Source organism: Pleurodeles waltl, chromosome 9, assembly GCF_031143425.1.
Source record: "Pleurodeles waltl isolate 20211129_DDA chromosome 9, aPleWal1.hap1.20221129, whole genome shotgun sequence".
NCBI lineage: Eukaryota > Metazoa > Chordata > Amphibia > Caudata > Salamandridae > Pleurodeles > Pleurodeles waltl.
In genome coordinates, this window is record NC_090448.1 from 874,500,043 (window position 1) to 874,525,377 (window position 25,335).

Sequence of the window (25,335 nt, forward strand, 5' to 3'; positions counted from 1 at the left end):
TAGTTTCGTCCGGAGCTTTTGCGGTCAGGGGGGTCCTTGGGATTCCCTCTGCAGGCGTCGTCGTGGAGGGGTGGAGAGGTCAACCCAGGAAGGGCACTTGATCACAGTAACCTGGGGACTCTCTCTAGCTGGTTGGGCCACCTGGCCACTGGCCACAGGCGTCGGGTGCAGGGTGGTCAGGACTCTCAGATCCTGGGAGGTTCTGGAGTCCCTTGGTTGTTAATTCTCTGTGGACCGGGCCACTGTCCTCGGGAGTTCATCGGTCCTCTGTGGTGCAGGGCAGTCCTCTGTAGCTTGGCAGAGGTCGCTGGTCCCGCTAGATGCATCGCTTTCTTTGTACAGTTTCTCTGAAGCAGGAGACAGGCCAGTAGGGCTGGGGCCAAGTCAGTTTGTGTCATCCTTCTTCTCTGTGGAAGTTTTAGCTATGCAGTCCTTCCTCTTCTTGTGAGGTCGCTCGGAGTCTGTGGAGCTGGGTTCAGGCCCTCAGATGACCCTTAAATCCTGGATTTAGGGGGGTTACTGGGGTCAGAGGGCTGGAGCCAATGGCTACTGTCCCTGAGGGTTGCTACACGCTTCCTGTGTCCACTCCCTTTGGGGAGGGAGGCACATTCCTAACCCTATTGGTCCCTGTCCTTCAAACCAAGATGGAGGATTCTGCAGGGAGGGGGTCACTTCAGCTCTGGACTCCTTAGGGGTGGTCCCAGCTGAAATGGACACTCCTTGTTTTTCCTAAGTTTCCCGCCGAACTTGCCGCCAGTAGTGGGGCTTTGGCCAGAGAGTGGGCATCTCCACTAAGTGGAGTCCCTGGGGCACTGTAACAGGAGGCCTGAGTCTTTGAGGCTCACCGCCAGGTGATACAGTTCCTGCAGGGGGGGGTATGAAGCACCTCCACCCAGAGCAGGCTTTGTTTCTGGCCTCAGAGAGTACAAAGGGCCTCACCCCATGGGGTCAGAAACTTGTCTGCTAGTGGCAGGCTGGCACAGACCAGTCATTCCTACTCTAGAGGATTGGGTAAAATACAGGGGGCATCTCTAGAATATGCCCTCTGTGTGCTTTTTAGAATAAATCCAACACTGGCATCACTGTGGGTTTATTGTGCTGAGAAGTTTGATACCAAACTTCCCAATATTCAGTGAAGCCATTATGGAACTGTGGAGTTCGTAATGACAAACTCCCAGACCATATACTTAATCTGGCCACACTACACTTACAATGTCTAAGAATGGACTTAGACACTGTAGGGGCATATTGCTCATGCAGCTATGCCCTCACCTGTGGTATACTGCACACTGCCTTAGGGCTGTAAGGCCTGCTAGGCGGGTGACTTACGTATGCCACAGGCAGTGTTTTGTAGGCATGGCACCCTGAGATGGATGCCATGTCGACCTTGCCTTCCTCTCCCCACCAACACACACAATCTGTAATAGCAGTGTGCATGGGTTTGATGAGGGGTCCCTTAGGGTGGCACAGCACATGCTGCAGCCCTTAGGAACCCTCCCTGGTCACAGTGCCCTTGGTACCACTGGTACCTTTTACAAGGGACTTATCTGTGTACCAGAGGAGTGCCAATTGTGGAGACAATGGTACATTTTTAGGGAAAAAAACTGGTGCTTGTGCCTGGTTACCAGGACCCCAGCACACTCTCTGTCAAGTCAGCATCCTTATCAGGCAAAAAGTGTGTGTGGGGGTAACTGCAACAAGGGTCAGTTTCCTACACACTCAATTAAGAGATGCGCAAAGCATTAATATCCAGTACTGGAGCTGACTAGATGATTATTATAGGACCTGAATAATCCTTATTGCGAGGGACTTGTAGTCAGCTCGTTGCAGACTATGTGAAACAAAACAACGGGGGCAGAGAAGTAAAGTATTAAAAACGGTAGCCACAGTGCTCTATGGGTATCAAACATGATGGAAAACATAGCAGGTCGGAACTTATGCTGTGTCGAGAGCATGACGGGCAGCAAAAACAGGACTTCCCTATAAATAAACATACCAGAAGGCTTCCCAATAATAAGGGCATCGACTCGTTAATAGAATAGCAACTAAGATGACACGCATGCAAAAAGCGGCATGGGAACTTATCGTGGTGCACCATGATGGACAGGCAATCTAACTGACGTGAAGGTGGCATGCAAGTAAATAGGGAATAGAAATAGAAGAGAGGCTGCAGATACGTCCATAGAATATCATAGTTAAGCGGCTGTCATTGGAGGCAAAGTGAAATGTATAATAAGCGGAGCGGAGCGGATGTAAAGAATATAGTTTCCAAAACAGCCCTATTGACGGAAAATCTGTTATCAGTTTAGTAATGTAGCAAGCCATATTACGTGGAAAATTATATTCAACAGAAATGAAGTATGCAGAAGATTACTATTATCAGTTAAATTGAACAGAAATATAATATGCAAAAAAGGGAAATTTCCTAATATTCCCTGGGATCTTGCAGCTAAAGATCCATCCGCCTAATATGCCATGTGTCATGACCAGATTAGTTAGACGGAAGTAATACATGCTGAAAACCGTTTTCTAATTTGCCCAAAAAATTACATTTTCTAGTATTTACATAGATCTTGCAAGTAGAGAACCACCAACCTAGTTTTCCATGTACCATGGGTGCATAGTTAAACTAGTAAAGGGTCCAGTTACTAAGAAGATTTTACATGCACCCAGCATGGCTAGCTGGGGGGGGGGGGGGCGCTCACAATGAGACATGCATACAAGTAAACAGTATATTATTATGTCTGTCATTCCCTCAAAGTGTTAACAGTACACCAAACTCAGATCTATTTTCAAGACATAGAGAGGTTGAGGCCACTGTGGAGACTCTGTTTTCAAGATCCATTTTAGTTCCTCTTTGTTAGAAATCACTGCAAGGTCACCTGCATGTTCTGGCATTTTTACTACATCAATAATCTGAAATCTCAAGTCCTTTGCGCTGTGGCCCAACGTTTAGAAATGTTTTACCAAGGGTGCGTATGCCACTTTGCAACTCAGTTGGCTTCTATGCTGGCCAGTTTTTTCACATAAATAAATTACTGATTGTTTTTAATTTTCCCTGTGCATTATTATTGTGAACTTAGGGCATTACTTTGTTATATGTATGCTTAGGGATCTTTGTTCCTTATAGCTTTACAACTACCCTCGACCCTTGGGTATCCTTGGGATCCCTTGTCTGTTTGAAACACACATTATGGACAACAGCATTCCATGATGGCCGCCTGGTTTGGAGGAAGAGCCAAGCGTGCTGTAGCGCACTACAAATCCAATGAGCATCAAACAAGCAGACTGTTAGCACTGCCTGGGGTCCTGTTGTATGAAGGGGGGTTCATGGCCATTGTGGCAATGGAGTCAGAATTGTAGCCTAGAGCTCAAACACCGCCGGCCTGCTGGTGCAGGCATCCTGTTGGCTACACAAAAGCCCTATGGCCTGGGAAAACTCTGTAGGGGCCTGGGAGCATTAGAGGGCAGCTGCAAGAAGCTGCAGCTTCTCAGACTGGCCCAGAGGCAGAGACAGAGGGGCCACCTGTACAGGCCGAAGACACCTAAAATGGCAGCGTCCGCCGGTGGAGTGGTTTGAGCCCTGCGGCAGCGGTGCCACACTGTTGGGCAGACTTCCATTGCCCCGAGGGCAGAGCAGTGTGGACAGATGGCCTCAGAGCCAGGCGGGGACTGCAATAATACCAGTGCAGGGAGCACAGGAAAACAATGGACGCTGCTGTCCTCTTGCCTGTGGCCCCAGGGAATCTGAGGAGTGGCAGAAGGCCCCTTGGCGCAATAGCCTGATCAGGAGTGGGCACAGGAAGATGGTGCAATCTGGTGAAGTTTGCCTGGGGGCAGGCAAGGCAGGTACCAAAGGATGCCCTCCTACCCTTTTTATTGGAACAGGGGCGATTGTGAGCAGCCCCCTGGACTGGGTCTGAGGGCTGGGCGCTCGCTTTGGGGTGACTCAGAAGACAGTGTCACAGAAGCAGTAGGGAGATTTGGGGAGGAGTCAGGGAGGGCAGTGGTGAAGGACCCTGTGAGAGGGACCCCTAGGCGCTGTGTTGGTGCCCTTCTGCTAGATGAGCGCCTCCGAGATGACCACAGGCCTGTGCCTGCTGGACATCACTATGGTCCGTAATAAACAGGGTAGCCCAGCACCTGCCAGGAGAGGTGCTGTTTCTGAGGGCTGGATCCGAACGAGCGCTGGGATGGACTTGGAATCCATAGGGCAAGGGTCCTGGCTGCAATTTGTGATACCAAGGACTCACTGGAGCAAAAAATAAAGCTGGTGGTAATTGATGTGGACCTCCTAAGGGCAGACTATACCAAATTGGCAGGCAGGGTTGTGCACCCTGTCTTAAACCAGATGTAGCCGACCACGAGGACAGGTTAACTCTGCTGCAAAGCGAGACGGACAATTTATCATCCAGAGTGGAGGGCGCTGAAAAGCTTGGTGTGAGTTCTGGAGATGGCAGAGGGACAATAAACAGAACTTTTTGTGCAGCAGTGGTTATCCTCAGGGGCGTGGGGGCAAGGTGCTGACACTTTTTCGTTTGAAAGGGCGCACAGAGACCCATGCTACTCCTCTGCGCCTTTAGAGCCACCCAGACCAGTAGTGGCACTACTGCCCAATTTCAGCAACCGGGACAGTACAATGCAATAGGCATGCTGCCACAGGCCCTTTCAGATTGAGTACAGCTGGTGAGCATCTACCCAAACTATATTATGTCGATCCAGTGTGAGATGTTTCTAGCTCTCAAGAATCATTTGGGCATCTTAACTTGAAATATGCCCTGCTCTTCCTGGCCTCTCTGCGAGTTACAGTGGGCCATGCAGCTCATGTCTTCACTGAGGCCCAGGTGATGTGGGAATGGCTGGAGAGGTAATTCTATCCAGTGCCACTGGATCGGGATGGTGGGCGAACTCAGCACTTTAGCCGACTCTCACACCACAGATCTGGGGCTGCCACCACCAAGGACTCCTGCAGCCCTCTGTGAACCAATGGGAAGTTGAAAAGGTGGACGAAGGATCAACTGGTTCAATTGAAGACGTTGAAATATCGGACCTTCCAAGGTTTACCCCCATGTCAACGGATGAGGTGGCCTGACTCACTGTCTGAGGGTGGATCCTGAATGGGCTTCTCCGGGGCCCATTGGAACGCGAATTATGTTTTGATTTGGTTTATTGTGCTTCGTTGGAGTCTGAATTAGCTACGCCGGCCATGCAGGAACACTTTTTGGACATGATCATAAGCAACACATCAAATTGAGGGGAGGGGACGTCAAGCATCTTAAGTATTGAGGTGGTGGGTCATTTTATACTCGCAGCACGAGGTGGCAGGGACGGCGTGTGAGGGCAAACAGTTGAAGGGAGCTGTGGCGATAATACCTAGTTTAGAGGTATAGTGGCAACTTTGAAATGATGGGACGACTCAGAACACGTACAAATATTGTTATAGATGAGTTATCAGCTGATAGGTAGGGACATCTTTAGAATTATCTAATGGAATCTGAATGGGCTTGGGAATAAGCTAAAGAGAGCGGTTGTGTTGCGTTATTTAGTGCAGCATTTCCTGGATTTGAGCCTTTTGCAAGAAACACACTTAACGGGCACCCACTGCTATTTCCTTGTGAGAGGCAGGTATAAAACATTGGTACACATGGGCTGCTCCACTGGGGCCGCAGCGTAGGCTCCTAACCGACAGATCCACAACATTTTGAATTAGAAAAAACATGGACAGACCCGTCTGCATGCTGGGTGGCGGTGGGTGGCACCTGGCATGTGGAACATCTGATAGTGGCCTCCTGGTACTTTCTGCTCCGGTCTCCAGGGGCTTGTACCGAAGGGGCTGGAGAAATGTATTGGCGTCTGCCCAGATGTACTGCTACTGGAATAGGGTGACCTCAACCTGACCCTACATGGTGGGTGGACCGTATGGTGCAGACAGGGGTACCTCCCAGGGACAATCCATAACTTTGTTATTTCTTAGGGGCCCAGGGGCTGGAGGATCTTTGCGGCCCTCACACCTGGGGGGCAGAGAGTATTCACTCTCTGCTACCGCATCTAATTTGCCAGTACAACTTGCCTACTTTCTGATGCTTGGGTGCCAATGACTCAAATATAGAAACACAGCCTATTTGACGAAGAGCATATCATACCATTCCCCAACTATTGGAGCGTTGTGGGCACAGTGGTCCTGTGCCAGCCCGTGGCACCTGGATCCATGTGAGCTGACTGAGACAACCGCCACCATACGCTGAGGGTGACTAACTTGTGTTTCCATGAGAGTAGGGGTTCGGTGACCACTGGGACGGTTCTTTGGAAAGTCTACACAACAGTTGTGCGAGGTCACCTAATAGTGCACGTGGTGGGGAAGAAAATAGGAGGAATGCTCACTGTACTGGAAATGGAAAGAGAACTGACAGAGAGAACGAGGCTATGTGGAAGTGTCAGGTTCAGAGCAGGAACAGAATTTAGCTTGACTCAGTGAGTAATATAAAAAGCAGGAACAGAATTTAGCTTGACTCAGTGAGTAATATAAAAGTCAGATCCACCAAGACACTCTACACGGCATAACAGAGCAGACTCAATGAGACAGGGAACAAGGCAAGAAAGATGTTGGCTTGGTTGGCCAGAAATGAGGAGGGCCAGCAATGGATTCTGGCATTTCGCATGCAGTAAAGAGAGATGTTGGAGACTTTTGCATAATAGCTGGCAGATGTATATACTACCCGCTGCTCCTTTAAGGCTGAGGATGATTTGCCTAATTTCATGCACAATCTCCCGTGCCACAATAAGGTAGGGAGGCCAGGAATTTGCTAACGATTGAATCTGCTAACATGTGACTGTTAGAACTTCGAGCACGGTGAACTACAATGTATTAAGATATGCAGTTCCCAATTGGCACTGACTGTGTCAACATCAGTAGACTGATTGGCTTTTCTAAGAGTATGTTCGTCTTTTGGATTCAAGCCTGTGTGTCAGACAGGGGATCATACTTAAGCTTTCTGTAAACACAAAAGTCTTGGCGTACTTCCTGGGGATACTGTTGAAGAAAAGATATGTGCGGAGTATGTTCTGAGTTGGACGTTGGCTGCTCATGTTACAGACCATTAAGACTGTTATAGGTTTGATCTGAACTACAGTCTGGTATGCTTGAAGATGTAAGGGGTTGCTTTCTATTTCTGACGTCATAATCCCAGTGGGTTCTACTGTTTTGTGCCAAGATACACTACATGAAAGATGTGGGAGCCTGACCTCTGACTGCTTGAGGTTGTAGACCTCTACAGACTTGTGGTTGGGCGAATATGAGCATAGATGGCCCATGTGTGACTCTATATGGAATTTGGGTTGAAGTGGGGCATGAGGCTGAATTTTCCCACTCATGTTTGACAAAAGTAGAAGTTGTGGTTTGGTGTGATTTGCATGGGTCACTTGTCACAGTTCGACCCACAAGTGTGCTCTTCTTCTCCAGTTCCACAGAGACTTTGACAGCTCTGTTAAAATTCACCTGCCTGTAAAATATTCAGTAAATTGTTTTGCTGGAAGGCTACAGCCAACAGAGTTGCAGTTTAAAGTATTAAATCTTAATGCTTCTGATGGTTTGCACAGTTTTGGTTTTGATTTTGGGTTAGGAGTCTGATCGAATATTGAGGAGGTGTAGTAGAAACATCTGCCGATTTTTCAATCTAGGTGGTGTTTCTGATATTGGTTTATTGCCCACTTTGTTGACAGTTTGCCTTCGGTACACGCTCTGTGGGTTTATTATGGCCAGAGCAATCAGTCAAGTTATTCTCTAGATTCTGAATGATGTTTACACCTGGGAGGTTTGAGTAAATAGAGTGCAGATCTTTAAAAGAATCCATTAGTGAAGATATTAACCCAGGGAGGCTTGCCACTGGGCAGCAATTAGAAGTTGAATTTGTTGTCTCTATTTCTTTTGTTATTGAAGTAAATATAGGGCCTAAGTTGTTAAGCCTTTGTTTCTGTTGAGATAACAGAGGAGACTAAAGTTTGAAAGAGATCAACTTGGTTCTCCATTTTGGCCGACTTCCAGTTTAACACTGAGATGGGTTGCTTCCAGTCACATCCATACCTCCACATCCACTGAGCCAATTGCTTAACCGGCATACATTGAACAGGCCATAAGAGACCTGTTTTCCCCATCACCACCCCACCCACTTTGTGTGTCTGCAGTCTCTTGCTAAAACGGGAGTCTGTGTGGGGTTGGGTTACTCCCGATACTCTCCCTTTGTGTTATAATAAACGTATAACCTTCATTCCCACCAATTAAAAGAACCTGGTAGCTCAGTCTCTGCTGAAAGCTGGATTACCCACATTACATGTGGATAGCTCAAGAGAATGTGCTCCCGCATAGTCCCCTACCTCTATCACGTCAACCCTCGATCTTAGCTCAATTCAAGGTGTCATAAATTCTTCAAGATCGGATTGAGCCCCTAGCCCTAAAAGTCTGCCTTCCGTCCTCTTCAAATCTGACATTGACTTTCAGGCACCCTCCCTTCTTACCTGCTATAACAGCTTGTTTGAAACTCAAATAGTCCCTTCATCTTGGAGCGAATCCATTCTGCATCCAGTATACAAACAAGCATTTGCAATGCAATAGGTCTTGCATTTGCCTGAGTTAGAGCTATTGGCATTGTAAATTCATAACTGGACTTTTCTTGCCACTAAATTGGCCAACCCTGCCTCATAATTTTGTCTTTTCCTGCCATATAATTCCAGTGGCCCTGCATATAATTAAAGCAGTTCCATTTGCCTTCTTCCTCTATCTGCCTCAAAAAATGAAAATGTTGCCATTTAGCATCCTAATTTAAATTTGCCATGCTAATTCCAGTAGAATACGACTTTCGCCACCCCACCATCATAGTTGTTGGCTGGCTAACAACAGTGTCCCAAAAAACGGCACAAGACCGCCACAGAGGAGAAATAAACTAGAAGGGTCACCTAAACCTATCAAGAGTGTTCAAACAATCATTGTGTGATATGGATGTTAAGGTTGGCCTGAATCATGGTCATAATTGTAATAAGGAGAGATTATTAAAACATATACAATTATAATATAAACCTTTATCAGAAATGAACTTTTTGCATTAGACTGTACTACCAAAACAGCCCCTAAAGACCACCATAAGAAAAATAACATTTGTAAGAAACATGGTCATGTAACCATAGTGTTAGCCCTCAGAGGGCATCACCCCAAGAAAAAAACAGGAGAAAATAATGCAGTCTAACCATATACTTATCCCCTAGAGGGCATTTTTAGGGCTATCAGCCCTATTGCAATGATATTACAAACAAGGCATTTAAAACAAAACTTCTCTCAGCTGTAGAACAAAAGTTCTGGGCATGAGAAAGGAGGGGTTATTATTTTGGGGTACCCACTAACTTAGTGTGGGGACCCAGAGATGACCTAGACAGAAAGAGTGCATTGTGCTGAACGTTTTGGTGGTGGTCCCATTGTCTTAGGACCACCGCAGGCTGAGTTCAGAGCAATGATTTGTAAAAGTAATGCCCTGCAAAGCATTATGGTGCAAATTTTCAAAGTAAAGTGAATATTGTAATATCAGCTCTCCCGCTGTGCCGGGAGAGCCACTTTTGCTTTGAGGATTTCTGTTTTACATAAAGCATTTACTAATTTCAATGTTTTAAGAGGAGAGCCACAAGAAATTACTCTGATTAGGTAACTGTGAACAATGTGACCAGCGCTCCAGTACCGCCGATCAAGTTCATGCTTTTGTGCCTATTAGCACTGTGAGCACCATGACTGTCATGCAGCACGAAGGGGAGACACAAAAGAAAAATAGTTCTTCCTCGCTGAAATATATTTGCAATCGTGCTCACAAAACTTACAACAGGTGAAAGCGCTTGCACGTTTGACCTAAAAAGATGTCGCAGGGCTGGTCACAAACTATCAACTAATTGCCCTATTTGATGGTGTAGCAAAGGTTTACACAAAGTTACTATTAAATGAACTGGAAGCCTGGGATGCTGCAACAAGCATAATCCCAATAACTCAAACTGAGTTTAGAGGGAGTAGCAATACTACAGATAACATCCTGGCCCTCTCGATCCTAATACACAGATAAATGAAACATAAGAAATGTAACTTGTCTGCTTCACTGATGACTGCACAACTTTGATGGTGCAGACTACAATGACTTACTTACTTATGCCTATCAACCAGCAGGAGGGCCATCCCTGTTCGGAGCTTTTTTTCCCAATCAGACTCTGGGTATTACCCATCTCCTTGCAGTCAGCCTTGAAGGCTCGGCACCAGGTGTTTTTTGGCCGCCTTTTCCTTTTTGCCTGACGGTTTCAGGTGAGAGCTTGCCTGGTGGTGTTTGATGCAGGCTTGTGGAGGGTCTGACCTATACACCCCCAGCGTCTTTTCATGATTTCTTCATGAGCAGGGAGTTGGAAAGTCTGCTGCCACTGCCGTTGTTGCTGATTGTTTTTAGGCAGCAGATTAAGAGGATTTTTCTAAGACACATGTTGATGAAGGTCTGGACTTTGTTGGTGGTGGTCACTGTTGTCCTCCGAGTTTCTTTTCCATACAGAAAGAACAATTTTAAGTTGGTGTCAAAAAGCCTGATCTTGATTTGCAGGGTTAGGTCCTTGAAGCTCCAGGTCTTTTTTAAGTTTAATGAAGGCAGCCCTTGCTTTGTCGATTCGTGCCTTGACATTGGCGTCTGTGCTGCTCTCCTTGTCTTTGTCACTGCCCAGGTAGGTGAAGGCCTCCATCTCTTCCAGTGCATTGCCTACGGTTGTGCTGGCTGTGGTAACCATTCAGTACCATGGTCTTTCCACTGTGAATGTTGAGGACAAGTTGTGCTGATGTGGCTGCCACATTGTTCTCCTCTTGCATCTGTACATGGGTATAGGAGAGTAGGGCCTGGTCAAAGTCCAGGTCATCGTGCTGTGACCAAGGTGTCCACTGGATCCGTATTGTTTTCCTTGCTGTGGATGTCTTCAGAGGACTTGCCCATCAACTGCAGCACACCAACCAAGGAATAAATGCAGCAAGCCATCAAATATCAGAGAAATGGGAAGGCAGCAGGACCGGACAACATTCCTGCAGAGGCACTGAAGAAGGGCACTGAAACATCAGTAGGCATGCTGTACCCCTTCTTTGAAAGGATATGGGAAGAGGTAAAGGTGCCATCAGACTGAAAGTAGGGATATCTCATGAAGATCCCCAAGATAGGTGACCACAGTCACTGCAGACACTTCACAGGGATAACTGTTCTATCAACCGTAGACAGTGTTCATCAGTCATCCTGAACAGAATGACAATGACAGAACATGTCAACGCTCAGTTGTGGGACCAGCAAGCTAGTTGCTGCAACACTGCACATTATCATTGAACATTCAACGGAATGGAACTCCTCCCTCTATGTCAACTTCATCAACTATGAGAAGACATTCTACAATGTGAACAGAGAAACGCTTTGGAAACTACTCTGCCTCTACAGTGTGCCAGATAAATTTGTAAGAATCATTAGGAACTCTTGCAAGGAATGGTCTGCAAGATTAGTTCACTGGGGACAACTCACAGAAGTCCTCCAAGTGAGACCAGAGTCCGCCAGGTTTGTTTGCCCTTGCCTTTTCTCTTTCTACTAGCCATAGACTGGATCATAAAGACCACAATAAGCTTTGGCTAAAATTTGCTGAATGGAGTATTCCAGCTCCATTACTTAGGGCTAACCAATCTTTGTATTGGAATATACAGGCAAACATTACATTGACTCACAATAACTATGTCACAAATAAAGCATTGAAAATCACAGTCTTAAAACAAGGCACATTTGCTTTTTAACCCGGATATTGAAGATTTACCAAATGCCATTGAGGTCGAGGATACTCATCTCCCAAGGCTAAACACTCTCCCCACTCAATCACTGCAATATGCTTGGTCATACTGCCACATGTTTTCAGAACTCTTTTTCAGTCCTCTATAAGTAACATTCTGAAAGCTTTCTTTTGTTGATCATGTAAGGTCTAACAACAGCTGTTTTCAAGCCAGATGTAAGAGGTATGTAAATGTATCTTGAGATTCTATTGTAAATTATCTACGGTGTTATATAAAGGATGATATAAGAGTCTTATTTTTTAATGAATGATGATGTTGTTTCTTCAAACAGCTTCAAACTAATATCTGAGTATACTGTTTATACACATTTGATCCTCAGTTTATCATCTGACCAAACCATACTCCAGTTCTTATGAATGCAGAGATTAGTAAAATAAACAAAGTCTGTTTTGTATTATTTTTGTAACCGTGTTCCCATTGATTAGACGGTAGGTAAAACAAGTCACTGTCCTGTCTTCCAGTTGCTTTAACTGAAGATCCCAGTGAAGGATCAGTGTCCAAAACATGTTTGGGGAAGGTTTCAGAAGAAATATATTGACAGCAGGGGATTTTGCTCAGGGTTCCTTCCCCATCCAGTTTTGGAATGTGGGGAGTGGTGTGCCGCACTACCATTAAATAAGTAAAACATTTAGGGAGTGATGTGGCATTAAGTGACTCTGCCTGCATAGCATAGCAGAACTGAATAACTGCTCTTTTCGATGTAGATAGCATGCCAAAACATGTGTTGACATAACAACAAACCCAAGAGATTGTATTACCTGTGAAATCAATTGGCATTTCTACTGAAATGACTTGGTGCTGAGCAAAACCTGGCCTGATTCATCTGGTTGTATGTTGGTTCTGACAGTTATGGTAAAAAAAAAAGAGGACCGCCCAATACTGAGGTAGTTGGTGCTTAATGCCTAAGGAAAGTGCTAGGAGTCCTATCACCATCCACAGAAAAACAGTGGTCTAGGCCCTTATCATGTCACGCTTGGACTTGGTACGTTCTTGCACTTGGGTATCTCATAAATATTATTAAGGCTGCTTCAAATAACACAAAAAGCGGCAGGAAATCTTCTCTTGCATATTCCTAAATATGAGCCGGTCTCATCCCATCTGACGGATCTTCTCTGGTTGCCAGGTGAAAGGCATAGTAAATATAAGGTCCTCTGCTTCTCATACTGTGCTTCCGCTGACACAGGCCCCCTCTGTCTTTGACATCTGATTCAGCCATATAATCCTTGCAGATCTCTTAGGTCATCCAGTCTTGGGCTAGCTCCTGTACCTAGATTCAGAAGAGTTAGACAGGGAGGTGCATCCTTCTGGCGCCTAAACACTAAAAACTCCTTACTGCTCAACCTGCACCAGAGCCCTAGCAAACAACCTATTGGAAACAATTTAATACTTTGCTCTTCTTATTCAGTATTTGGTTTGCCTTTCCTGCTTCATAGGAGCAAGTTCTTTAGTGCCGGAAAGCTGTGGTGGGATAGCCATGGCTCTTCATCTCCTGAACAAAAACATTTGAAGTGTAACAATTGTGTATTGTATGAATAAATTGATGTAGATTTTTTGTGGAAAAAATTGTATCGTATGCTGATGACCACTTAGTGTTAAGCTGGCGCTTTGTGCAGCAGTGCACCTAATGAATGTTTGTTTTAACTTTTGCGGATCCTGCCAAAGTCTGTGGCATGAGTTCATCAAACCATTCTATAATGATATAGTGATAGTCGTGACCTAATCTGAAGGACCACTGGGGAGATATCACCTGGTACAATACACAGCTTATATGGCTAGATCAACCAGACACAATAGATGAATGGATAAATAAGGAGTATTCCTCCTGGAAAGGGAAGTGACATATAGAAAGCATAGCATATATCCTCGTAGTGGAACTACATTCTGAAGTGAACCTCATACTCTCTTTTCTGCATGGATTCTCAATTCCAGAAGCTCACTTCTTCTGCATGTCAGGCTTCTCTGCTTTAGAAGTCAGGGACTTTTTGTGATTTTTAGAAGAAGTTCCTAAAAGTCGTGTTTAGAGCTTGTAGAAAGAGAGATACATCTTTGGTGCCAAAGGTTGCAGCTGCATTGAAAACAATGGTAAGCATAGTCACAGAATAGGCCAACAAAGCATAACAGTTTGCGGGCAAAACCAATCCCTCAGGGCACACGTGTTTCTTCTTCAATAAAGAAGTATGCAACACTCCTGGGTTCATTTCCTTAGACGTGGAAGCTTCCTCTTCAACAATGTTACTAGGAAAGGCTTTGATGACATCACAGCCCCACAAGACCCCACAAGCACTTGTGGGCCCGCCAGATGGTCCTTCTGTATCCCATACATTTATCCTTTCCGATGTCTGCTGATCCGTAGGGCATCCAGGATGTCAAGGTATTAAGTAAAGCCACAGTCCATCCAAGGGGTGACATTGCAGAAGAAAGGTTCTGGGTTCATGCATTGGACTGCTACCGGATCGCATGACATAGTCACTCTAGACTCCTATGAGCCTTGCCTTGAAGTCTCACAGTCCTGTTCAATACAGGGCAGAAACCAAGCTCAGCTGCCTAGCCCAGAGATGGAAGGCAGAAGACATCAGTTCCAGGAGAAATAGATGAGGCCATATAAAATAGGTCCTTAAAAATATTTGCAGAGCCATCCTTTTATTTCTCTTCGAACGTTTCCAAACACAGGAACACTCCACACCCTGCTCGTGTGCCCTCCTGTACTCTCGTTTATCTCATCATCAGTGTCACTGTTTAAACCTACTCATCTAACTTGTTCCTTCAATCCACACCAATGCTGCTTTTATGAACTTTCTTTTCCTCCTCTTTTCAACTGCCTTGTCTCTATTCACGTCCTTCTCTTTTTTTATTTAGGTTTTTATTAACTTTTAGATTATGATTGGCAGTGACAAGGCACTGAAAGGAATTTGAAACTAAAGTGAACTCCAAATACTGTATAGATTGTAGCTTAAATAACATATTCTTACACATTTCTACACATACTCTTCTCATTTCGGAGTCCTCCAGTGTGTCTAAGTGTCTGGCTGTTCCAGAGGATGCGGGCCCTTTGGAACTCCATCTTTCTCAATAGATAATTCTTCAGAGTCCAACGTTTTGAGACTGGAGAGGGGGAGGTTTATGACAACTTAGGCTTGGGAATGAGGGAAAAGGAGCCCATCGCCAAACACTAATACCTCACTACCTCACAACCAGCAGCCTCTGCATGGCTGTCTGCTCCCTTCCTTCAGTTCCTTCAAAAGAGAATTGATTTACCTCAATTACCTATTAGCTATGAGACCTCTGCCAAGTCACATTGCATTCACCCCTACACTCTGGCACCATCCACCTTTTCCAGAATACTTGGGGTGCAATTTAATCACAACACACTTCGAGCATTTGTATTTCTTTGACTTTCTTTCGTTTCGCAACTCCCCACATGTAACACCCCTTTTCTCTTACCTCAGTTTGCTAATTACAGTCTCTGTACAATACCACAATTTCCCTTAACCGTATATACGAATTGTTTTTCCTTTCCTCTCAAATGCCCTTCTAACTCATTTCCGAGTCACTTCCACTCTCCTAGAGCTGAGGATTGCCCCGAAAATTCACTTGCAACTAAGGAACCAGTATAGATGACATTCCCAGTTTATCCAACTCATCCTCACGCCAGTCACCACCACTCCGGCGTGCTCCCTCAAATTAATTTTCTTTGATAATGTACATACTCGTGTGACATCATTGGCACAGACTGTGTTTTATTGCCTTTGTGTACCAGTAAACACCAGCACCCACTATCTTTTAACTTGAGCTACCCCGATGCTGTTTCCTATGTAATTTAATTTGTACTAGGTACATCACTTCTTTTCCGATCACTTTTCAAATAAATAAATGCAAATGCTAATTTTGTGGGCTTCGACTATATAAATGGGCGAGTTTATTCCGCCTTTTGTACATCCACCATTGAGGTGTCAGGGCAGTTGTTCATTCCATGGTGGAATCTCAACTGATGATGATTTGGCAAAACAGAGAGGAACCACCAAAGGCATATCCAAGGGGATTAGTAATGGAGAAGTTAAAATAGGTGTTGTTAAGATATTAAATGTCAGGGAAAAGCTGACATTGTGTAATAGGCATGTACCGTGGCAAAACATGAGCAAAGTTGTAATTAAGTTCAACCCAGGCAGGGCAAATGTGACTGCAGATCATTTATTATATCTATCTTGAGTCACAAAGAAAGTTCCTGCTGGGAGATACTGGAGAAACGTGGAGGGTTTGGTATTTTGAAGGCTGCCATTGGCAGAGGAGAGACCCCTGATATTTGTCATACCCATGGTGTATGACAGCAGAGACAGACAATCCTCACCATTTTTATATACTGTAAATATATACATTTCGAGGCTGAAAGAGTAAGCTCCTAACTATACATTGGTCCAGCATATTTCATACATGGAGTATTATTGCACTGACTATCTTAATGAGTATTATTGAGAATTGTTTATGTAAATGCATTATTTGTAATACATGAAAACATGGCATCTATCTGACCCTTGATGTACGCTGCACATCGCTACTTCAGGACATGTGGCTGTAACGTAGGAGAGTCCATGGCTCACAATAATGTTCATCCTGCATGACGCAAGAAAACCAGTTTTTACCCTCAAATGTGTATTTATACATGTTTTATATAATCAACGAGCTCAAGCAGCTTGAAATATTGGTTAAAAAAAGTGTCTGATGATATTATGTGCATGATACAACCTAACGTTGCAAAGAAAAGGAGGCGTGGAAGTTATATTTATGAAACAAATATTTGAAAGTTTGGAAGATGAAAACCTGTGAGTGTTGCAGTTAGAATACACTATCATGAATTTAGGTAATGCTACATGATAAGAATAACCACTGGATCAATCATTCACCCAGACCACTCCAGGTGCTTGACTGCTGTCATTCTAACTAAGGCTTTTCATCGGTAAACATTGTTTACAATGATGCATTTACTACAAAATGCATTTATAATGATGCTATTACCACAAATATGCCTTTACTACGCATGCCTTTACCATGCATGCCTTTACATCTTTACCATGCATGCCTTTACACCTAATTTCAGTATTGTTTTTTATTTTTATTTTATAAAGGCATGAATGGTAAAGGTGTATGTGTGGTAAAGGTTTTGAGGGTAAGTACAGGTAAAGATCAAGTGGTTTAAGTGTGTATATGTTTATATACACTTACACTACTCAATACTTACAAACAAAGCTATATAAATATAATATTATTATGGGTTTTGGGTGGTAAGGGCATTTTTTTGGTTTTAGGGTGGGTATGGGTTTTGGGATGGTAAGGGCATTTTTAGGTTTTACTGTGGGTATGGGAATTAGGATGGTAAGGGTATTTTTAGGTTTTAGGTGAGTATGGGTTTTGGGTGGAAAGGGCATTTTTTAGGTTTTAGGGTAGGAATGGGTTTTGGGGTAGTAAGGGTATTTTTAGGTTTTAGGGTGGATTTGAGTTTTAGTGTGGTAAGGGCATTTTTGGGGTTTGAATGGATTTAGGGTGGTAAGGGAATTATTCGAGTTTAGGGTGGGTGGCAAAGTGTGTGTGTGTGTGTGCACATAGATATATGTTAATATATATATATATATATATATTAATATATATTATATGTACTTACACGTATCCACACACACATATAGTATATATATGAAAACATACACAAACATATATATAAATATATATACGTGTGTGTGTGTGTATATATATATATATATATATAATATATTTTTGTTTTCTTTCTACCATGCATATGTCTTTTCCAGTCATGGCTTTTCAACAGAATTTTCGTGGTAAAAGCTTTCATTGTAAGTGCATACATTGGAATGACGGATGCATTGTAATTACCACGTTGTCAAGACAATTGTGGTAATTGCATTTGTGTTTCTGTCATAAAACCCTTTTCATCATGTCCTCTGTTGTCAGCTTAGAGTATTACAGTCACCCCCTTTGCATATTGGCTGTCTTCTATCTCCTCAAGGACTACTCATGCCTCCTCATTGTTCTTTTTGTACCATCTGGCACCGTTCCCAACACCTCAAGTGCTATAACACAGCATATTACAATTCAAAGGATGTTGAGGTCGCTCCCAGCTTCATTACATCCTATAAAAATACAGTACTCACATGAATGTCTGGTTTAAGGATCAGGTCCAGAATGTTGATGGTGTGAACAAATGTTGGCAATATGGAAAAGAACATTTCCTTGAGGTGAGAAGCAGGTAACACTCAGTTGAGGATTGCAGAATATATGTCAAGCACGCAAAGACTGCAAATTCACCTGATGGATAACAACAATGCTACGAAATTTTAGGCCATGTCCCCTTGCAAACTGCGATACCACAATAAAATACAGAAGTTAGAAACCAATGTAAAAACAATAATTAGATGTCACTAAACCATGTCTAAAACAGTAACCAGCTAAGATTAGTGGCCAGGACTGTATATATATAGAACGTTGGATAATAGTGTTCTCCAAACTCAAATAAGTAAATACATAAATAGGCCATGTTCTGCTAAACAAAATGCTTGAGGCTGAGCAAAAGGAGATTCGCATTCACTACCCAGTACCCAGGACCAAGAGTTGGATGTTGTCATAAACCATGGTTTATCAGATGATCCTCCAACCTTCCATAGGGTTCCGCCACAGTTATTTCAGACAGATCAGTAAGGCTTGTTAAAAGTAGAACTACCAAAGTTGGTGTGGGCTTTTGTAGGTGTTTGTGTGTGCTGCAGAAATGTTCTCTTTGTCACTTTAAGCATGTGTTGTCCTTTCTTGACTTTTGTTAACCATAAAGAATACTTTTCTTAAATAGTAGACATCCGCAGAATAATGAGGAGAGAGGATTCTACAATATCTGTCACTCCGGAGTAGCAATTCTGCAGACCATAACCGCTGATTATCATCATATGTTTAAAAATGTAATATTCATTTATATTGATTGTAGGTAACTGGGACTGCAGAGTACAAGGTACGCAGTTTGTTTCTCAAAGAGAGATGAAAAACACAGCATTCGATCCTGCACATACTTTTGGTTGCTAGTTTTTGAAACCACATTGGTACCTTCATCTGGCGGTTGTAATACCACTGAATCAGACCCGTCCTTAACTAAAAAAAAGCAATCGAATTGCATTTGAAGGTATATACAAAGTAAAACAAAATTGTTAAAAGCAAAAAAGTAACTAGTAATTTGTTTGTATTCTTTCTCGTGTTATTTATGAAGTGCGAACGTGAAAGGCACGGTCTGTAACAATACTAAACATGAACTTTTATTTCTTGTAGTTTTTGTAATTAAGACTTCTGTTTTCCAAAACACAATTTTTGCAGAAACTTGACAAGAGGAGTTGGGCGGTTTAGGGAGATCCTAAGAGCCGTGGAAACGAGAACGACACAAAATCTGCGCATGGTAAGTTAGATCATCTTTCTGTAAGTATTCGGGCAAAGTTCTTTCCCAGATTTACAGTGTTCTTTGGTTCAATATCTTTTATTGTTCAACATCCCAACCGAAGTATGATTAGGTGATGAATGAATCTTTGTTTGCGTGATTAATTAAAATCATTGCAAAAACACAATACATAAAAATTCTCTATGGCAGCCACAGACTTAGTCATAATTCGTCATGGGGGGGCATAATCCTTGCAGAACATGTGTATCGCATATTATATAAAATTCTCTGAGACTCTTGAAATTATAAAATTACAGTTCTCTGTAAATGCGTATTACAAACTACTATAGAACTGGGAATCATCAAAAATATGAAGTGCAAAATCCTTGTGGAACATGATTGTAACACATTGCATAAAGTCCCCTGGGCTGTTGCGAATATAAGTCGCAGATCCCCGGTAAGTGCTTGCTAAAAACTGCTATATAATGGGGAACCAGTAGAATTATGGAGTGCAAGGTCCTTACAGAACATAATTTTCACGCATTACAAAAAAGTTCTCAAATACTTTTTTCAAATATATAATCACAGTTCGCCATAAAGTGTATGTTGTAAAGTGCTGTATAACTGGATCCCATCAACATTAATGTATGTATACATTTTGACCAAGTAGTTTAAGAAAAATGTCAGTTTTGTGTGAGCATTTCACTTAACTTAGATAAGTACCTTACCAGCCTGATGTTCAATTGGGTGTTAACCAGATTCAGAGCCGCCATAATAGTCTTTCTGCAGGTCCTCCTATATAAGAGTTTTGCAGGCTCTATGCAAGATATTGCTGTGCCCTCAGTAAAGTGCTGGGCATGAGCAAACTACGTGTGAGGGTTTCTTTTCCAGCCTTGCAGCACTGGCAGATGTGGTCTGTAGGCTGAGTAAGCCATTTAGATAGTAAGGCCAATGTTTTGAAAGTCCCATATCGACCCTGTGTGAACTTCAGTTTTATGAACTTGAGTAGTTTGGGCTACAAAACGCCTGGTGGCCTTCCGCTTTGTGTGTGTTTTTAGCACCATCCAGGCATGTCTTCGCTGTGTTAGTGTGGTCTTATCATCTAATTTGTTAATCTTGTGAGCGCTAATGGAGATACATTTTTTAAAAAGCTATCTGTGACACCTGCAGTTTCCATTGCTTGCCTGGAAGGTGTCTAAGGATGTTTCGAGGAACCGACGGTGTGGTGAGTTACTCAGGCAAGATCCCATTCCTTGACATTTGAGGTTGTACAGGGAGTCTAACCTGGAGGCCCTTAGTTTGTGGCACAAAGTGAGAAATGCTTGTTTCCTAGATAATACTTGGTTTAGCAGGCCAAACTCCAGGCGTATTTCTGCTTGGGAAGCTGTCTTAGGGAGGTGAAAAAACAGATTTATATATTTTGTCCACCAAAACCGTTCATGAGGCCAGCATCCTTCCCCATCAAGATTTCGCTCCCATATGTTACTGTAGGCAGTATCTTCCCCCTTGCAACCTGAAGGATTGGGTTTAAGCTTTTGTCCCATAAGTGTTTAGAAGTGGCTGTAAAAGCATACCGTAGGGCCTTGGCTTTGTTTCGGATTGACTCTTTTTGCTGAATCAGATATCCTCTTGATTCAATCCAGACTCCTAAACATTTATATTCTTATACTTTTTCAAGTCCCTCATTTCTCATGTGTCTGCCCCCCTTTTTATTTAAACCTCTTGCTGTAGATAACTACTTAATTTGTTGTCAAGTTACTTTCAGACCATTTGACCTAGTGTATTCTTCTAGCTTATTTTTAGTTGCTGGAGGCCCACTTTTGTTCTGCTTAACATGACCAGGTCATCTGTGTACAAGAGGTTAGATAGCGCTTTTTTCTCCCAATTTTGGCAGGTGGGAATTGACAAGATGTAGCGCCGCTGTGATAGCTGATATGTAAAGGTTGAATAGCAAAGGGGCCAAGACACACCTGTGCCTGAGCTCTCCTGTTGTAGGGATCTTCCTGGAAACATAGTTACTGTCACCTAGTTTTATCCATGTCCAGGTATTGGTGTATAGGAGTTCTATTTCCCTTAACATATTCTCTGGGATGACCCATGATTGCTGTTTTTTCCATAAATGACCTCTGTAGATCCATTTGAAGGCTCCCCTAAAATCAACGAAGCAGATCTACTGTTGCATAGAAAGCAGAAGCATAGAAAGAGCAAGCGGGTTAGAAATGCAGCCTTGTTTTTGTTGAAAATCCTCTGGTTTAGGGGGTTTAACTCCCTGTCTTTTGACCAGGATTTCAGATCTTGCAACAGCAGGCCCGCAGAGTACTTTGCTTCCACATCTGAGTTAGATGAAGAATTCCTCTCCCCTCCCTTAAGGATGGGGTGTATAATTGAACCTCTCCAAGAATCAGGGACTTCTTCCTTCTGGAGCACTTTGATGAAGACGGTTGCTAGTTTTCCTACCCAGAACTGGAGAGATTTTTTAAAGGCTGCTTATAGAATCCTGTTTGGGCCCGGGGCACAGTCTGTTCATGAGTCCTCAATGAGTTTCTGCAGCTGTGTGGTAATTGCTTCAGGTGTTGCATGAGGGCAGACTTCTGGCTCAGTCAAGTTCAACTCCTCCGCCTCAAGCTCCTTTTGACCTCTGCGTATTGGCGAAGAATGCCCATTGGCTACCAGATGAGAGGTTAAGTACCTTACCCAGCCGTGTTCAGTGATATTTCTATTATTTGCCCTGGGCAATCCTCATTCTTTCTGATTCAACATCTGCCAGAATTTTGTTGAGTCCTATGACTTGCTGGAATGCACTAGTTTGGCTCAGTAATCTTCAGCATTGGCCCTCAAATGTATCCAAATCTTTTGTTTAAGCATTTTTCTCCCACTTTCACAGCAGCTACTAGCTCATTGTTGCAGGGGTCTACTCAGAATACGAAAAGGAGCCTGTTTTATTTATGATTAAATACTCAATTGAACAACAGCTGAATGAATCACAGTATTGCCAAAGATTGCATGACTGACTGGCCTGATTAAAGATTTGTAATGTAGGTTGGTATAGAATGTACTTGAACTCAGTTAAGGGGCTTTGCTGTGGGTGTTCAACCTTAAGCCATCCAAGTAAACACTTGCCTTACTGGGTCCAAACACTGTTTTTCAGTCACTCAGTGATTCATTCAGTCCAGTCAATTTTGGGGGGGATTTTAATATTCTTAGCTTTGCCTGCAAAAGTCAGATCAGTTTATTTTTCCTTTTCTCAGAAGGGGATTGCTGTTCCTATGAATTCACAGATTTGATAATTGATGTAGTTGCTACAGCCTTTTGTTTGCCAATTTTCAAATAGTGATCAGTGGCAACCTGTATAAATGGTCCATATCCATTGCACCTCCAACAAACTTAGATAAGGGTTACTGAATTCTGATTCAGGAACTATAGACCACCACACAAGTGTTGACATTTATTAACAATTGCCTTCCTTAACATTGCCTCCCGTGTTTTCATTTCTAAAAGTTATTACACTGATTTCACCCTTTGGTAACTTTTTCATTGGTGCAGTTGTATCTTCTGAAGCACTATTTCACCTCTGCTTCCCCAAAATGGGCTTGTCTACTACAACAGAGATTTGAATGAAATGTTTGAACTAATTTTAGCAACTCATTATTACTCAAGACCAAATTCCAGTCCCTCTTTTTCACCCACAGTGTCACTCTAGACAGAGACCACCTGTTTGTTACCCTCCAAACAGTAAGTCAAGCAACCCAGAGACGTGTTTCAGCCTACCTATGCCTCTTCACAGAGGTACTGCTTGAATCCTCTGGCATAGCGAGGACAGGGCTTGGTTATGGGTATACCTGTCTCATAAAGGGCATCTATTGCAACAAACACAAAATGAGGAAAAGGGATGCTTGAATTGGGCCAAACATCCGATCCGAGTGACACATCATACCTTAAAGTGACTCTGTTTCCACTGCAACAACTGTATACATGTTTTATGTTGTTGTGCTGCCCACCTCCTGTGCCCTAGAGCAGTCTGAAAGAAGTGACTGTAATACTAAACAGTGTCCCTCGAACAGATTGGCTAAAGTGATATGGTTCTATATGCTAATTTTTACATTTTATTTTTATTCAGTAGATGACTTGCAAAGAGGCTAAGTATTGCCAGCGAGTTTTTGACAGATCACAGTTTAATACTCTTGAACGTGTTTGTGCCCTACATGCTCCTAAAAAGTCATTTTTAAGTTGCCATCTTTTCTAGAAAACTAGATATTAAATGAACTTTAGCTAATCCACCCTGCTGTTTGCTCCACTTTGCCACAAGCAAGAGTCGCCCATCCTCCCAGTATGCAATCATAATTGTATAGATTATTCAGACTGATAGTTTACTTAGAACTGTACAAAGATATTTCAGAGTATGTAAAACATCTGATTCGGCTAAGTTTAACTGCCTGCGTAAGAGATAATCCCCAATCTGTAGGCACTTAAAAAAATTGTTTTGAAAGGCGATATCATTCTTGAAGAGCTGAAAATAGATACAACCCAACTGTATCATAAAGCTGCCCCAAGGTTTTTAACCCGAATTTAAACCACTGCCTAGCCACAGTATCATGGAAAATGGATGGAAGATCGGGATTACCCCACAACAGAGTATACCGAAGTATGGGCTTCATTACGACTTTGGCGGTCCTTTTCAAAGACCTGCGAAGCCGCTCCAGGCAAAAGACCGCCAGTCCTGGAGGTCTTGTGCCTGCCATATTAGGAGTGTTCCGCTGGACCAGCTGACAATTATGAGCCAGCTGCAATGTTGTGGTGCGTCGGGTGCCCATAATTCGGGCAGTGAAATACGTGATGGGGCTGTGCTTGGAGGGCCCTGCACTGCCCATGCCAAGTGCATTGGCAGTGCAGGGGCCCGAAGTCCCCATTCCGCGAGCCTTTCCATGGCGGTGTTTACTGCCATGGAAAGGCTGGCGGATGGGGACTCGTAATCCCCAGGGCAGCGCTGCTTGCAGCACTACCCTGGCGGATTACAACCGCCGGGACCACCAAGGTGCAGGCTGGCTGCAGCCTGGCGGTGTCGGCGGAATGACCATGGCAGCTCTGCCACGATCATAATGGAGCGGTCGGACCTCCGTGTCTGCGGCGGTCCGACCGCCATCGCGAGTGTGGCTGTCTTGAGACCGCCACACTCGTAATGGGGGCCTATATGTGGCACAGCAAAGTTAATGCAGATTTCCCCCAAGATCCAATGGATGTCCTTAATGGTCTTGAACCATACATTTAAAGTAATTTGGGTCCCGTCATCCACAAAGAAATAACCTATATTAAGAGCTCAAGGCCTATTTGTAACCCAACATAAGAGAATCAAGATCAGAATATGTAAGTAAATTCCGAATGTGCATTCCAAAGACGGCCCAAAAATATCAGTTTATGTCGGGAAGTAGCAGGCTACCTTGATTAATGGTAATTTCATGAGGTGTAACACTTGTCTGGCTCTTTTATAGTCCCATATAAAACTGCTTATGACCCCCTTCCAGAAGTTTAAAGAATGAGTCAGGTACTTGCAGGGGAATTGAGAAAAAAAGATAGAGAAATTTTGGAAGGAAATTCATTTTTATGATATTGCACTGCACTACTAGACTCGATGGAAGACAGCTCCATGCTTACAGTTTGACTGGCAGACTTCAAGAGGAAATCAAAGTTCAGCCTTGTTATGCAATCAATGTTAGAACAGATCTTAACCCCAAGGTAAGTAGCTGCTAGAATGACACCAGGTACTGGGTGGTGAGGGTTATAGCTGAGCTAGCTCTGAGTTTTTGCTGGGTTAAGTTTATAGGAGGAAACGGCTCAAAATCTATCCGCCTCATCCAGAATTTGATTGATAGCTTCAAGGGGGGTTTGATGAATATACAGCCACATCATCTGCATAAGCACTAAGCTTCAGTTTTACCCCATTAAAGATAACCGGCTGGATCAAAAGATTAGAGATAAGAAGTTGAAGATAGGACTTGATCTACAGAGCAAATAGCAGCGAGGACAAAGGACAATCCTGACACACGGC

At 43.4% G+C, this 25,335-nt stretch overlaps 1 protein-coding gene across 1 annotated transcript in view; it reads left to right on the forward strand.

The window, feature by feature from the left end:
• The window catches only part of TTC7B (tetratricopeptide repeat domain 7B), a 1,338,716-nt gene that overhangs the window by 385,304 nt on the left and 928,077 nt on the right, over window positions 1-25,335 (forward strand). The window contains exon 6 of the mRNA XM_069208186.1: window positions 19,235-19,313. Coding sequence (XP_069064287.1) covers window positions 19,235-19,313 — 79 coding nt within the window. The remainder of the gene's footprint in view (window positions 1-19,234; window positions 19,314-25,335) is intronic.